Consider the following 17,597-nt stretch of genomic DNA (forward strand, 5'->3'; position numbering starts at 1 on the left):
TTTTTCGACTCTGAAGAATTGCATTACATGAAGGCTGGTTTTGAGGCAACCTGAGGCAGTCAAACATTTTATTGCATAGACCAACGCCCCAGACGGGGATATTGGTGTCATCTTGTTGCAAGTGCTGGAGGACGGTCATCACCTGCATTGCCTTTACTTCCTTTCTCACTCCCTCATTCCTTGTGGAAAGAATTACTTACTTATTGAGAATTAACTGTTGCCAATGAGAGAGACATATACTGAGAGGAAACGTGCTGCGTTGAGCTTATTTTCCTTTTGAGATCTGGAGGCATCATAGAAATGTGAAGGTACCTTCATGTGTGCAATGTCCAACTAATCAGCAGGCAAGATGGGCCAGGTAACTATTGCATGCCATACTATAACAGCTATAGTGATCTAAGGGCTGGTATCTTATTGAGATGGTGTCTCAAGTTAGTTCATGAGAAAGGTCTCCATACACACTGGCTTTTACTTAAAAAGATGGTATGTCTTGTTCTTTTTTGTCTAGGGTGATGGAGTCCTTGTTGCTAGCTTCAGGCAAACATGTACAAAGGGATTTATTTTTGTTTTTTTGCACACTCTTTTTGTACATTCTTCCTTCCAGGCGATGAACTTTCAGTGTGGAGTGGATATAAACTGTGTAAAATGAATACTACAAGAAAGGAAGTCACATCATAGCTACCCCTGTACTCCCCCTCCATGGATATTGTGCACTAGTACTCTTCTTTGTTTCTGCTGGAATGATCACGTGAGTTTTGGTTGGCGGATGCCTACTGACTGGCACTTTTTCCTCCTGGTGCTTTTTCCTCCAGGTAGAAATATCACCAGTGAGGCACTTCACATACCACTGTCTCTTGTTTAGAGTAAAACACAGTGTTTCCAGGGCACCAAAGGGCGTCCATTATATAACCTTACGCTTATCACTAGCCTTACATAATCAGACTTCCTTCAACCAGCATCCCCTTAAATACAGCCTAGAAACCATATGACAGAAAGGAAGCACATACAGGCCATGATGGTTTTGAAAGCTCTGAAATATGCACCCTGCAAAGTAAGCTATGATAAACAAGAATTACAGGCATCTTTCACCTGTTGTACCCACCTTGTGATTGCGTGTCTCAGTGATCAAGGTCCCATCTTCCAGGTAATGCGATTCAGTAAAATCTCTGGTGAGCAGCTCCCTGAAAATAGATAGACAGATATTTTATCTCTCAAAATCAGTCTTAACTCTCCTGAGTTCTAATCAGGCTTTATCAACCTCAGCAATATTGTCAGCTGGCTCCTTTCAGTGATTGGAAGAATGACCCACCGTTAAAGGCATCAACGAAAGGTATGATCATCAAAGTTTCTTTCAGATGAACGGCAACATCTATAAAACTATACAAAACAATGTAAAACTATACATTGTTAGATGAGTTAACATATCATAAAATATTCATAAATACAATAAATAATTTGAGATCATTAATAGTTTGACTTATGCATTTTCTATTTAAACGTGCAGGAAATATATAAAGTTCATTGCAGTTTGTTGTAGTATTTAGCTCTGGTTAATACATTAGAGAATTTGTGAGCTATACAGAAATGTTTATAATTAAGCAACAATCACCCATTCCACAGGTTTGCACCGGTAGTAATGGCCCAGGGCGCGAGTTAATAGAAGTCCCTGAGGCCGGTATCACAAGTTCCAGCCTGTGGAACAGGTGATTATTGCTATTAGCACCATGAGTTGAAAATTCGGTAACCCGGGGAGCATATAGCCATGTCTTTTGTATGGATGAGCCTTGCGGTGCCCCGTTCATTCATGAAAAGCAAATGCACATTGACCGCCACAGAGCTCCAAGCGAAGCCCCGCTTCCATTTCAATGGCAGCCAGCAGAAAGACAGAGTGGCCCAGCAGCGAGGGCATCATGTAAGTGGGGGTGAGGAGGGACTCTAAATTGAAGGGGAAGTGAGGGTGGGGGAAGATGGCAGGGCTGGGGGAAGCAGCCATCAGGATGCTTGGATCGTGGGATGCAGCCTGCGATCTGAGCAACCTAATTGGTTGCTCCCCGGGTGCTAAAACACATCGATTAACTGAAACTTTTGATAGAGTCCAAGTTCTCACTATGTCACTAACGCAGAGCTAATGGACAAATGCCATTTTACAGTGTCAAATATTTCTCGACCTCAGGATGGAGAGCGGAAGACAGCATCTCAGATGTACATACTTTATAGAAAAGAACAAGACATGAAAAGGGCTCTCTGGGATTTCAGGACAAAATAGACAAAATATTGTTGTACTTTTTTCATTTCTGCTTTGCCCTAATTCATATCTAATGTCTAGGTTACAACAACTGAAGAAGAGTTTTGTGATGTAACAATGATTCCCCTGAAAACTATTATGATTAAGACACGACTACTCCGTATATATAAATCACTGATAAGGCACTATTTAAAGGTTTCCTTCAATCTGGTTCTTTACGGATAGTTTTAAAAATATACTCAATATTGCTTAAAGGTTTAGTAATTGATTTCTGTAGATGCAAGCTATAAGCAATACTGCATGTACGCTGCATGATGTGCAAACATTTTTGTATGAATTGTGTGGGTTTAATGACAGCCCCAGGATGGTGTCCAGTCAAAGGATCGAAAATAAAGGATCGAATGACCTTTTGCTCCAATGCAAAAGGATCGAAAAAAAAGGATCAATTTTTATTTATTTATTTATTTATGTATTTATTTATTTATGTATATATATTTTAAGTTTGGGTTGGTAAAAAAAGTGTTTTTAATAAAGAAAACAGGGGGTTAGGGGATACCCCCACATAAAAAAAATGTTTATTAAAAATCCAATCCTTTTTTTCGGTCCTTTGATTACAGAACAAAAGGCATTTGATCCTTTTGTTTATGAAACTATGACCTACAACCCCCCAGGATGACATGAACTGAAAGGCCATGTAGGCCCAAAATGTGCAGACATATATTTTTGTTGTGGAAATGCACACTGGCAGAATGAAAAGCTAGCCTCAACACTGTTACGGTGCCTAGTGGACTCAAAAATTCACTTACCAAATGGGCCTTGCCTGCTAAATTCAAGGCCAAGAAACATTAAAGCATGATCCTACATGGAAATCAGGCCTTTGCAAACACTGAAACTGCAATGTCTAAAAGTGTGTACATTTCTCAGCTGGAAATAAAGACGTGGTCAAAAAGGTTGCCTTGCTAAAATGAACACATCACGAGAAGGGCCCTGGACAGTGATGGCGAGATGCAAGTTATTACAAATAAATAAAAGGATTCACATCAAAAAATAAATGCAACAGATTCAAAAGGAAATATTTTTTTCAGATGCAACATTTAAAAAGCCTTCTGGGCCCAGGCAATGTACGGCTGTAAGTTTCGATATCCTGAGAAGGAGGTCAGTTGCTATGCAGAACACTCAATCAGTGAACACTGAAGTTTATTGGTGGCCTGGTCTCTGAAATAAACAGCAGGATGACCCTTAGCCTTGAGAGAACAAAGGGTGATGGGTTAACTCTAGCTTAAACTAACAAGCAGGCCGCAGAGCCTGTGGAAGCATTTCAAGATAACTGAAACCTACATTGTGAAATGGTAGTTAGGGTTTGCATCTATGTTTGAACAGTTCCATTAGTGTAAATAGACCATTATGGTTGTTAATTTTATCAGCAATGATAGGTCACACCAAGGCCATTCCGGTGTCCCTTTAAAGCTTATAACAAGCCCATGATGGTGATGTAATTTGTATCTAAATGTGATTTTTTGAAACCCTGTGACAATCAGAAATGTGTTTCTAGTTTCGCCAAAAAAATGATGGAGCCAAAAGTTGGTGAGCTGGTGGCATATTAAATTAGATATCTGGGTAAACATATTCACATTCCCATTATAACGTTTGTATAAACTGAAAAAAGTTTCATTTTAAGAGTCATCTTTAAAAGACTGCCATTCGTAGAAGAACACAAAAATATATAGGTTGTAATGTATTTGTACATTGAAAGGTTTGGTCATCATAGTGACTTTTGAGTTGAAAAATCTGAAACATGTAAATGGTACCTCTGGTGGGTGTATTCATCCTTCCCAGGATTTCAGTTTCAGAACTCCAAGAGCCTATCGGCAGAGAGAGGTTAGACCTTGGGGAGGAGTGGTCCGTAAGGGGTCCAATGAAAATTCAATGCTAATAAGTTAACACCTCCTGATTTTCATATTTCAAAGGTGTGGCTTAGAGGGTAAAAGTGGCTGTGCAACCAGAGAGTGAGAGAATTGCCTAATAGTCTTCAAGGGTGGCTTGCCTAAAATCCATCTGAGTGAATCCTAAGAGACTTGCCTGAATATCATCTTGGTAAAATACTGAAAGAAGGTGGCAGAATGTAACGTTCCCGAGGACAGCTACCTGAATGCCATCTGGGTTGAATGACTAAAGTATGGTGCAGGATTATTTCTAGCTGGGAGACAGCAATTGGGAAAGCCTTAAAGCAGACTATGCCCTATGACTTAGGAGAGCCAAACAGAGGGATGGATGCTGGTGGCTATTTTTGACTGAAGTACCTGACCAGATCCCTGGGCTTCCTCAAAAGAGGAGCTCTGCTGACTTTCCAGAGCATCAAAAACAGAGATTTCCAATGTAAGCAGCTTGTCCAAATGAAACCAAAACCAAGTATGTGGTGAATCTGCTTGGTTTAATATCTTCCCATTAATAGTGGGTGGGGGGCAAACTGAGTAGACCCTTAGCATATTTTACTCAATAATAATTTAATTAACACCAATATAGATTGACTCAGGGGAACCTATTTCTTAGTGCTACTTTAATTTGGTTCACCTATTTTTGCTGTGAACCCCAGACTCCCCACAAAGGAAAGGGGTGTCCTTTTCGCAAAAAGAAATTCCTGACTGTCACCACTCCCCAGACCTGCACTTTAAGCACAGGGGTGCTGAATCTTACTGAAGACGGTTTTTTTGGTGCTGGGCCGAGAAGTGATGTATTAATTGAAACCAAGTGTAATTTCTACTTGAAAAATGTACACTCTCTCCTGAGAGTGAGTAAGTGACCCTGATCAAAGAAAGAATTTGTATTGCTTTGGGGTAAAGAAGAAAAGAGGGTTCTATCAATCAAATGTATTCTCAAATGTCTGTGTGATTTCAAAACTGCTAGCATTTTTAAGTGTGTAAGGAAATTAAACATACACAGTTCCCCATGCCTGAAATAGCGTTTGAACACAGAAACCTTTATAAAGAAATGCTAATGCTCATGATCTAGTAATGTTCCAAGGTATTATCTAATTTTGACATAAAGGGGGTTCATGGGACAACAGGCTGGAACCGTTATTTAGTCTGAGGTCCATGGACAAAGAAAAACATACCAACAGAGAGAGATGCCTCACACCAGCACCCAAGGAACAAGACAAAACCAAGATGACATGTGTAACCATTCTTCGTCATTGGGATACACTCCACACAGAAGATTTTAAACCCATGAAACCTAGATTTGCATTTACACGGAACAGAAACCTTAAAGACCGCCTGGTGCATACCTACGAAGATAAGACAAAAGAAAAAATCTCCCAAACTACCCTTTGGAATCTCCCCCCCCCCCCCGTCAGAGGTAATTTTAGATGTGGTAACTGTTCAGTATGTTCCCTGTCCAACAACATAAAACACATTGACCTTAAAGACATAAGATGGACCTTTCCCAATTTCACCAACTGTAAAAAAAAAATGGTCAGTATACACCATTAAGTGTCCCTGCGATCTAATTTACATTGGGAAATGTAAGAGAGAGATAAAACAACAAATCTGTGAACATCGCTCCTGCCTTAAAAATCTAGTCGATGACAAGCCCCTAGTGGCTCACTAAAAATTGAAAAAACACAGCCGTAACGATCTTTTCTGGGTAGTACTCTAAACTGTCAACAATGCATTCCGTGGAGGCAACAGAGATCTCGCACTACATAAACTGGAACAAAAATGGATCTGCCGACTTGACTCTGCCAAGAATGGCCTGAATATATCAATTGAATGGAACTTGTTTTTCAACAAATGATCGAGTACCCCTCATTTGTCCCTCTCGACTGCTGCTTTAAACACCTGTTGTCGTTTTTTAACCACCTACTAGTCAGCAAACATACGAACACAAACATGGGTTCTATCCACAAATTCCAATGATGAATTTATTCCTTCTTCCCTTTCTCTACTCTGTCCTTTGTAACTTATCTTCATTTATTTAGATTGCAATATTGCTCTATGTACTACCAACTAAAATGATTGTTTCTGTCAACAAAATGGGTCTCTATTCCCTTCACCCTGGCTATTTGAGGCCTTTCCAAGGAGCAATGTATTTATATGTTTCTCTGTTTAATAATTTTTGAGCATTTTTGGATATTTCTTCATTTTCTACAAAATGGTTGTATTTTTAACAAAAACGCATGGTTTGATGAAATGATAATTCCTTCTAAGTACATTAACATCTAAATGACCTTTTACGAGAAACACACGTTTTGGCAAAAGGACAATCCAAACAACACTCCATCTTGTGAAAACTGTCTTTAATTAAGTGTACGTATCGAGCCATGATGCACTGACCATTCCCGATGATACCGCCATTACAGAAATACCACCCATGCTCTACATAGCTACGCTATTTGTATGCACATGCGCGTCGTGTCTAGCTTAACTTAGAAACGTTCTCATATATTCCAGCTATCACGCATGCACACCATTCAGACAACAACGCAAGCCACTGATACAGCTGGCTGAGAGGTAAGCACTAGGACTCCCCGTCCTCCGCGCATTTGTTTGTCCTTACTTGGCTACCGGGACCGCAGCTATTTCACTTAGATGCAACATGGCCCCTCACAGTCAAATTATTTTACGTGTACTATCGAGCCATAAGCATGATCAGCAATCCTCCAAACCAGCTGCATGCTCTAAGCCCATACAAATTCGGCATTCACCTATATCCCATGAAAATATCACGGATGACCACTTAAACCACGTGAACTAGCAAATTTAGAAATCAACATATTTCATTCCTCGAGTTTTGTCATAAGACTGGGCATGGCCCCTGTCTCTGCATGTATGTGTCACGCTCACCTGATTCCCACGGAGGCGCAGGTCTGGCTTCGAGTGCTGATGCTTCTTCTATGATGAAGCGCAGGACTCTGAAGATGGACTCACTGGCTCGCAGGAATATTCCCCTATGCGTGAAAAGGGAGTATTACCTACTGACGGAATAATGCTCAAGCCTCCCACTCCCTTCCAGCCCTCCACAATACCCTTCCTCGATTCCCAGTGAAGTCTCACCTTAGGGTCTGGAAAGATGAGTTCTCCATCCTGCTTCTGATGCAGGGGCGCGTTGAAACCCAGTTACTTCACTGGATTGAGGTTTGATGGGAGTTCAATAAGCTTGACTATTAAGAGTTCTGTAGCAAGTTCAAAAGTTCAAGCTTAATAATAATGTTCATTGTCTTATTGCAGCAAGTGCTAACGCTTATGTCTTTTTCCCCTTAGGGGCCGGGGTTCGGAATGCCGGAGATATGGCGCCGACCCGAAGTGAAACGTGCAGTTCCAGTAAATGACAGGTAAGTTCTGGATGAGCGTTCGGGTAATGTCTTTGCATTCGCTCATTCAATGTCTTTGTCTTTTTTCCCCATAGGGGCCGGGGTCCGGAATGCCAGGAAGCGGCAGGACCCGAAATGAAATGGGAATGACCCAACAGGTAAGTCTTAGAAGGAAACTGAGCTTTTCCTATTCCCTTCCTTCTCTCACCTTGTGTTCTTGTCTTTTTCTCTCTAGGCTCTGGGAAGTGGCTGCGGATCCGGATGATCGCTGCTGAAGATGGAGGTGCCCAGGAAAGGTGAGTGAAATGCAGCGCTGCAGCGATCGAAGCGAAATGCTTTTAAAATGATGTCTTCCCTTTCAGTATCGTCGGTGTGAAGTCTCTGTGATGCAGCTTTAGCAGGTAAGGTCTTCTTTCTCTCCAATTCTCTCTTAGCAGGTGACCCAGGATGCTGACAGGCGTGGCTGAAGTCCAGATGCAGGAGCTGACACGGTGAGCGTCCAGCTACGAGGAGCAGAACAACGCGAAGCGTGAGTTGCTGATCGGGCGTATTTAAATAGCTTTGGAAGAAGTTCCAGGTATGTATTCTTCCACCGATCAGGTATGTATCCTTCCCCAACCACACCCAGGGGAAAGTAGGTCCACAGGTTAAGTAGTTCCATTCAGGCCTCAAGAGGGCCTGGATGTAGCAGCATGGTCTGCATCAGGTAAGTGCACCTTAAAACACTTGAACACATGTCTAGCTTTATGAGCCTGGCGCCTAAGGCGCCAGGACAGGGGTCCAAAGGGCCCCAGCTTGGGCCCGCTGACGCTTCCCTGGGGGAAATGATGCCTGCCTCTGGGGTTGCTGGGTCGGACCTGGCTCCTTGGAGGTAGGCATCATGACAGTACCCCCTCTGAAGGCCCCTCCCAAGGTTGTTCCCTCCGGGGGTTTTGGCTTGTTCGGAAATCTCTGGTGGAACCTTTGTATTAATCGAGGTGCGTGAACATGGTTACTAGGCTCCCACGATCTCTCCTGAGGTCCATATCCCTTCTAGTCAACAAGATAGAAGAGTTTGGACTTTAACACCTTGGAGTCTAAAATGTCTTTAACTTCGAATTCTAATTCCCCTTCAATTTGAACTGGGTCTGGAGGCTTGGACAGTCGGGTCCCAGGTTGTACTGGCTTCAAAAGTGATGCATGAAAAACTGGATGAATACGCATGTTAGACGGTAAATCCAGTTTAAAGGCCACGGGATTGATTATAGCCTTGATGGGATAAGGTCCTATGAATCTGGGATTGAAGGTTCGCGGGCCCTTGAGGGGTAAATGTTTTGTTGCTAGCCATACCTGATCTCCTACTTGGTAAGGAGGAGTTTTACTTCGGTGCAAATCAGCGTTTTATACTTTTTCTTGGCTTGCTGTAAATGAGTTGCAGCTTCTTTGAAGGCTTGGGTTATTGTGGAATGCAGATGATTTACTGCAGGCATTTCCAGGGTCAGAGGTGGATCTAGATCATAGGTCCGAGGATGGTGACCATACAAAGTATAAAAAGGAGTTTGTCCGGTTCCAGAATGCACTGAATTGTTGTATGCATATTCTGCGATTCAAAGGATGTCTTTCCAATTTAACTCGGATTGGTGTAACATGCACCGAAGATATTGCTCGAGAGTTTGATTGGTTCTCTCGGTTTGTCCGTCGGTCTGGGGGTGGTGGCTGGTGGATAGCCGCACATCTATTTGTGCTAGTTGGCAACACTTCTTCCAAAAATGGGAGATAAATTGACTTCCACGATCCGAGACTAATATGGAAGGGAAACCATGTATGCGAACTATATTCTCCAGAAATTCCTTGGCCAAGGTGGAAGCTGAAGGCAAACCTTTTAAAGGGATAAAGTGGGCCATTTTGGAGAATAGATCCACAATTACAAGGATAGTGTTGTAACCAGCACAGGGAGGCAGGGGAGTTATAAAGTCCATTGACATGGTGTGCCATGGTGCCGGTGGAATATCCAAGGGTTGAAGTAGGCCGGCTGGCCTTTTCTTTTGACCCTTTTTTTTTGGGCGCAAATTCCGCAAGACAAAACAAAAGACTTTATGTCTTTTCTCCAAGAAGGCCACCAGAAGTGGCGTTTGATTTTTTCCTCCGTTTTAGCGATACCAGGGTGTCCTTCCATTAATGATTCATGATGATGGGCAATAACAAGTTTTTGCAATTCTTTACTAGGCAGAAACAACCGCTCCTGGTAGTAGGGTAAGTCATCCTTAACGGTGTAATGTGGACCCTTTTGATTCCATTCCAGTAAGGCTGAAGAGTCTAGAAGTTGTTTTACTTGCGTTTGGATGTCCTCAATAGTTTGCAATGAAGTTAGGCCTAAGATTCTTTGTTCTGGTATGATTGGCACAGGTTCTAAACTCGAATTGGGTTATTCCATGCCAATCCGGGATAAGGCGTCCGCTTTACCATTCTTGCAGCCAGGGCGATAGGTAATTACAAAATCAAATTCCGCAAAGAAAAGAGCCCATCAGAGTTGTCGTGAAGATTGAACCTTGGCCGTCTTTAAATACTGTAAATTTCTGTGGTCCGTAATTACGGTGATGGTGTGTCTTGCCCCGAGAAGGTAGTGACGCCAAGCCTTTAAAGCAGATTTAATAGCCAGTAACTCTTTGTCGGTAATTGCGTAGTTGATTTCAGGAGGAGAAAATTTCCTGGACCAAAAGCCACAGGGTGTAGTTGGTTAGTTTCTGGGTCTCTTTGCGACAGGACAGCTCCCATGGCCGAACTGGATGCGTCGGTTTCCACAATGTAAGGGAGATCTGGGTGCGGGTGCTTCAATATAGGTGCAGAGGTGAATTTGGTTTTCAGGTCCTGAAAGGCTTGTTCGGCCTCAAGAGTCCATTCAAAGCGTTTGTTTTTCTTTAGGAGAGCTGTGATGGGTTGGACTGTTCGGGAAAATTCTGGGATGAATCTTCGATAGAAATTGGCGAAGCCGAGCATGCTCTGAACTCCCTTCACCGAGCTAGGAGATGGCCATTTGAGGATGGCGTCCTCCTTTCGCGAGTCCATTCGGACTCCTTGAGGTGTCAGGATAAATCCGAGAAACTCCACTTCTGTGGTATGAAAAACGCATTTTTCGAGCTTTGCAAATAGTCTGTGCTGGCGCAATTTCTCAAGAACTGCCCTAACATGTTTTGTGTGATCGGATTCTGAAGAGGAGTACACCAGGATGTCATCAATATAAACAATGACACAGACGTCGATAAGTTCCCGAAGAACATCATTCATAAAGTACAGAAAGGCGGCAGGTGCATTGCACAAACCGAAGGGCATCACCTGATATTCGAAGAGCCCAAATTTGGTGTGGAATGCAGTCTTCCATTCGTCGCCTTCTTTTATATGCACCCGGTGATAAGCTCCTTGGAGATCTAACTTGGTGTACACACAAGCGTCTTTCACCTGGTCAATAAGCTCAGGGATCAGGGGCAGAGGATAAGGATTCTTAATCGTTATTTGATTTAGGGCGCGATAGTCTATACATGTTCTAAGGTCGCCCTCTTTTTTCGCCACCAAGAACAGAGCTGAGGAGACAGGAGACTTGGACGGGCGAATAAAACCATTGGCTAGGTACTGATCTAAATACTGACGCAAATGTAGGTTCTCAGGTTCCGTAAGAGCATATATCCTACTACAAGGTAGTTGAGCATTGGGTACCAGATCGATTTGGCAATCATAAGACCAATGGGGAGGTAACGTGTTAGCCTGTTCCTTCTGAAAAACGTCTTGGAATTCTTGGTATTCTGACGGTAGCTGTACAGGGGTGGAAGTTGCTGAGGCTAGACCCATAACTGGATTTCTTGGGTATCAAGTTGGTTCACAATCAGGAAAACTTATCTTCTTTGCTCGCCAGTCAATTCTGGGATTATGTGTTTCTAACCAAGGAATTCCAAGAATTACTTGAAATTGTGGGGCCTTGATCACATCAAACACGATTGCTTCCCGATGCCCATCCTGACCCACCAGTGTCATTTCAACAGTGGAATGCGTTACAGGCCCTGAGGCTATTTCGGTTCCATCTACTGTAGTAATGACATTGTGGGTTACTTTCGGGCGGAGAGGGTGCTTAATCCTGGAAGCCAATTCACGGTCTATGTAATTTCCAATAGCTCCACTGTTGATGTATGCTTTTATAGCATGCAACAGCTGAGGCTGTTTTGGGTCCACGAGAACCATTGGCATGTCAAAATGCGAGGTCAAAGAGTTTGTTTTCAAGCTCGGCAAGCGGACCCCTACGCTTGTCGGGCTAGGTCGTTTCCCGAATCAGGTGTCAATAAATCGTTATCAGTGGCTCCAACCACCTTCTTAGGTGGTTTAACCGGACAATTTCGAAGAAAGTGACCGGAAGTCCCGCAATACAGGCAAAGTTGCATTTGCCGCCTTCTCTCTCGTTCCTTCTGTGTTAATGGTCCTTTAACACCGCCGATTTGCATAGGTTCGGATACGTCGGTACTCTTGGAGTTAGCGTGGATTTTAATCGGTACTCGGGTTTCGTACTACAACCGATCTACTTTTCTATTTTGAAGTCTGTGATCAAGTTGAACCACCAAGTCTATGTAGTCTGCGCAGACCTGGGGTGGATCTACTATCTGAGCTAGAACATCCTTAAGCTCTTCGCGCAGGCCTCGCTGAAACAATGTGATCCTTTTGTTTTCTGGCCATCCAGTTTCCACAACCAGTCTATTAAAGGTGGCAACATAGGACAGAAGATCCTGATTACCTTGTCGTAAGGATAGCAGTTCGTTATCAAGGGCCTGTCCTTGAGAGTGTCGAGCAAACAATCTTTCCATGCTGGCCTGAAAACCCTGAAAATTCTGGAGAATGGGATCATCCTGATTTACCAATGGAATAGACCAATCGGCAGCACTGCCACTGAGGTAAGATAGTATAAAGGCTACCTTGGTCTGGTCGTTAGGGAAGGCCCCGGGTCTGCATAGAAAGTGTAAACGACATTGGTTCATAAAGACGGCATATTTCTTGGGATCCCCCGCAAAACATTCAGGCGGGGCCTAGGCATGTGTCCAGGTAGATTGATTTGTACCGGGTTATTCAAACCCATTGATGTGGAAGTATCTCCGGAATTAGGTAAAGGAGTGTGCCCTGCCTGGGCCTGCAATAACCTTTTGGCCAGGTCATCTGTTCTTTCCTTGGATAGGATCAGTTCTCTTTTGAGAGCGTTAGTCTCCTGGCGGGCTGAGTGCACTTCTGCCCGTAATTCCCCCAAAAGCTGGGCCAGCTGATCTGTCTCGGAAGTCTCCATAGCGCCCGGGTGGGAAATTGTGGGTTGGCTTCGCGTTCTGTCACGCTCACCTGATTCCCATGGAGGCGCAGGTCTGGCTTCGAGTTCTGATGCTTCTTCTATGGTGAAGCGCAGGACTCTGAAGATGGACTCACTGGCTCGCAGGAATATTCCCCTGTGCGTGAAAAGGGAGTATTACCTACTGACGGAATAATGCTCAAGCCTCCCACTCCCTTCCAGCCCTCCACGATACCCTTCCTCGATTCCCCGTGAAGTCTCACCTTAGGGTCTGGAAGGATGAGTTCTCCATCCTGCTTCTGATGCAGGGGCGCGTTGAAACCCAGTTACTTCACTGGATTGAGGTTTGATGGTAGTTCAATAAGCTTGACTATTCAGGTAAGGCGCTGTAAGAGTTCTGTAGCAAGTTCAAAAGTTCAAGCTTAAATAATAATGTTCATTGTCTTATTGCAGCAAGTGCTAACGCTTATGTCTTTTTTCCCTTAGGGGCCGGGGTTCGGAATACCGGAGATATGGCGCCGACCCGAAGTGAAACGTGCAGTTCCAGTAAATGACAAGTAAGTTCTGGATGAGCGTTCGGGTAATGTCTTTGCATTCGCTCATTCAATGTCTTTGTCTTTTTTCCCCATAGGGGCCGGGGTCCGGAATGCCAGGAAGCGGGAGGACCCGAAATGAAATGGGAATGACCCAACAGGTAAGTCTTAGAAGGAAACTGAGCTTTTCCTATTCCCTTCCTTCTCTCACCTTGTGTTCTTGTCTTTTTCTCTCTAGGCTCTGGGAAGTGGCTGCGGATCCGGATGATCGCTGCTGAAGATGGAGGTGCCCAGGAAAGGTGAGTGAAATGCAGCGCTGCAGCGATCGAAGCGAAATGCTTTTAAAATGATGTCTCCCTTCCAGGATCATCGGTGTGAAGTCTCCGTGATGCAGCTTTAGGAGGTAAGGTCTTCTTTCTCTCCAATTCTCTCTTAGCAGGTGACCCAGGATGCTGACAGGAGTGGCTGAAGTCCAGATGCAGGAGCTGACATGGTGAGCGTCCAGCTGCGAGGAGCAGAACAACGCGAAGCGTGAGTTGCTGATCGGGCGTGGTTTAAATAGCTTTGGAAGAAGTTCCAGGTATGTATCCTTCCACCGATCAGGTATGTATCCTTCCCCGACCACACCCAGGGGAAAGTAGGTCCACAGGTTAAGTAGTTCCATTCAGGCCTCAAGAGGGCCTGGATGTAGCAGCATGGTCTGCATCAGGTAAGTGCACCTTAAAACACTTGAACACATGTCTAGCCTTATGAGCCTGGCGCCTAAGTCGCCAGGACAGGGGTCCAACATGAGCCTGGCGCCTAAGGCGCCAGGACTGTGTCCAAAGGGCCCCAGCTTGGGCCCGCTGGCGCTTCCCTGGGGCAAATGATGCCTGCCTCTGGGGTTGCTGGGTCGGACCTGGCTCCTTGGAGGTAGGCATCATGACAGTATGTCCGCCTCCACTCGGGCTTTACTTAGTCACGCTTACCTCTGCAGCTAGCTATACGTACCCTGTATTACATACATCTTTGTCCCTTTTCAACAGGACTCCCACAGTCACTAGACGTAGCCATTAAACACCGGCTCCTGCCACTGGTGCCTGCCCCCCACCACCTGCGGGAGTCATTCGGCACAATCACCTATTACGTGCTCGCTGCCATAGTGACTGGCCCTGCCACCGAAGTAACAACGGCATCTCACTCACTGCTAACTTACCTGCTAAATGAACCTTACTTTGCACTGTACCGATGTCTACATACTGTACCCTAATCCTGCTATACATGGATCTTTATAATCAAGCAGTACTGTCTGGGAAAATGCTATTAAGCCTTCTTTTGGATTGTTGAATTTAGGTGGCCTAGTGCCCTGATGCACCTGTTTGAAAAATGCCAGTTGATTTGTGTCGTGCCTCTGGTCGCCCTCAGACCACACTTGACTAATTTGTGTTGTGCCTTATGGTCGTCTGCAGACCACATTTGATTATTGTGTTGTGCCTTATGGTCGCCTGCAGACCACATTTGATTATTGTGTTGTGCCTTATGGTCGCCTGCAGACCACATTTGACTATTGTGTTGTGCCTTATGGTCGCCTGCAGACCACATCTGACTAATTCGTGTTATGCCTTATGGTCGCCCACAGACCACATTTGATTGATTTGTGTTGTGCCTTATGGTCGCCTGCAGACCACATTTGATTATTGTGTTGTGACCCATGATCTCCTACAATCCACATTTTATTGTTGTGTTATCGCCCACAGACCACACTTTGACTAATTTGTGTTGTGCCCTATGGTCGCCTACAGACCACTTTTGATTGATCCGAGTTGTGCCTTATGGTCGCCTACAGACTATACTTGACTAATTCCTGTTGTGCCTTATGGTCGCTTACAGACCCCATTTGTTTATTGTGTTGTGCCCTATGGTCTCCTACAGACCACATTTGATTGATTTGTGTTGTGCCCTGTGGTCGCTTATAGACCACACTTACAATCCCTGCCTACTAGCTACACTACTCAGATAATGTATTGGTGCGTAACCACCCTCTTCCACCTACTGTATATCCACACTAGACACTGGTTTACTCAACCCAACACACATTCTAATCAAGACATATACACTAGCGCACGTTTGGCAACTACCACCCTCACCTCGTGGCCTAGCACCATGACACCGGCAAACCCGTACTTGGATGATCCAGCACTCTGGATACGTCACTTTGCTACTAGACCAACACCTAACCAACCTTGTACCACTGCTATCAGAAACACCAGATTGAATTCTAGAACTTGCCCACCTACTTCTCCATACTACCACCACCCTAGCATCCTAACTAGAAATTCTAGATTAAGAGACCGTTGTACAAAACACTCGCATATTGACCACAACCCTGCCAACTCGGCCATCGACCCAGACAAGCTAGCCCATACCCTCCTGCATGACCTACCTATACCACCAGAAAAATGTCCCCAAAAAGATAAATTTATTAAAGCAGCCTTGGTGAATGCTAGGTCTCTTCCTGCCCATGCTCTCGACATCGCTGATTTTATAACTTACGAAAAACTTGATCTCCTTGCAGTCACGGAAACCTGGCTTAATGCTGCCTCCGGCCCATCTCTGGCCCTTGCCATACCTAATGATTATGCTATCATTAGATGCGACAGAAACACTTCTCAAACGAAGGGAGGTGGACTCGCCCTCATATTCAGAAATACCTTCGACATTAGAATCATCCAGGACGCTCAAATCCCCTCCGCTGAATCCTTGTCCATCAAGCTACCTATATCACCTAACCACACGGCTACTATGCACCTTATTTACCGACCACCAGGTCCCATCTCTTCTTTCATAGAGGATATTGCAACCCTCATAACCACAGATACCAAACCTAATTCTCAAACCATCTTACTTGGGGATTTTAATCTCGGTTTTAACAACCCCAAGAACACTAACGCCCATGACTTAGCCAACACCTTATCTGACTGGGTCACACGCACATAATTCACAAGCCCACTCATATCAAAGGTAGAACACTGGACTGGCTCACTCACCTCAATTGCTCTATTGACCTCCTAGCTAATGACCCTTGCATGTGGTCTGATCATCACAAAATAACCTTTTCGATCAAAGCCAACTCACCACACCTGGCGCCTATCATCGCCCCAGCCACCAGCACGAGAAATAAGAAAGACATTACTCCCGACAAACTCCTACCTTTATTACTCCCCATCTTGAACAATACTGACCCTGATGCTGACCCCACAGTCTTAGTGGATATCTACAACCAGGCTATACTCAAAGCATTGAACACCATCGCCCCTCTAAAATTGCGGAAACCCAAACCACAGCGTCACCTTAACACTTGGTTCACTCCGCAGTTAAGAGAATTACGCAAAACCAAGAGAACCGCTGAGGCACTTTGGAAAAAACATCCCACAGTATCTAACAAGACTGAGCTAACCCTAGCCTCCACCAGTTACAAAGAAGCTATCCTTCTTGCTAAAAAAGACACTTATAACAAAAGGATTAGACTTGCGGAATCCAACACAAAAGAACTTTTTAAGATTCTAAAAGAATTAGAATCCCCCATTGCCCCTATAGACAAATGTGTTACTGACGCTCTATGGTGTAGTAATATTCAGAAGGCCTTATTAGATAAAATAGCTCGCCTACAATCTAAAATCAATGCAAAAAAATCCCTACTACTAGCCGACCCGGACTACAAACAATTACCTAACAAATCACCTACCTTTAAGCCAACCTGTAAACCTTTCAGCTTCTCACCCCTTTCAATCATCAGGAAACTCAAACCTTCAAATTGCCAAGGTGATGCCTGCCCTGACCATCAAAGCCATTGCGCACGAACTAGCACCATTCATCACCAACCTCATCAATGCTTCCTTTAAATCTGGAATAGTTCCTGATAACCTAAAAGATGCGTGGGTCATACCACTCCTCAAAAAACCTACACTTGACCCAGCCAACCCGTCTAACTATAGGCCGATAACGACTGTACCCTTCTTATTAAAAATACTGGACAGAGCACCCTACTTACAAATACAGGCCTACTTAGAATCAAACAATCTCTTAGGACTTAGGCAATCAGGTTTCCGACCTAGACACAGTACGGAAACTGCTTTAATAGACCTCACGACTCAGATCCAAATCCTAAAAGACAATGGCAAACTAGCACTCCTTTTACTGCTTGACCTGTCAGCAGCTTTCGACTTGGTCAATCACCAAACA

General features: G+C 44.3%; 1 protein-coding gene across 1 annotated transcript in view; it reads right to left on the bottom strand.

Annotated features, from left to right (window-relative positions):
* ADAM33 (ADAM metallopeptidase domain 33) overlaps positions 1-17,597 on the bottom strand; it is a 390,445-nt gene that overhangs the window by 251,394 nt on the left and 121,454 nt on the right. Inside the window, exon 3 of the mRNA XM_069630341.1 lies at positions 1,103-1,181. Within this exon, the coding sequence (XP_069486442.1) occupies positions 1,103-1,181 (79 nt within the window). The remainder of the gene's footprint in view (positions 1-1,102; positions 1,182-17,597) is intronic.

This window comes from Ambystoma mexicanum, chromosome 6q (assembly GCF_040938575.1).
Source record: "Ambystoma mexicanum isolate Mex_15411 chromosome 6q, UKY_AmexF1_1, whole genome shotgun sequence".
In the NCBI taxonomy this organism is placed as follows: Eukaryota; Metazoa; Chordata; class Amphibia; order Caudata; family Ambystomatidae; genus Ambystoma; species Ambystoma mexicanum.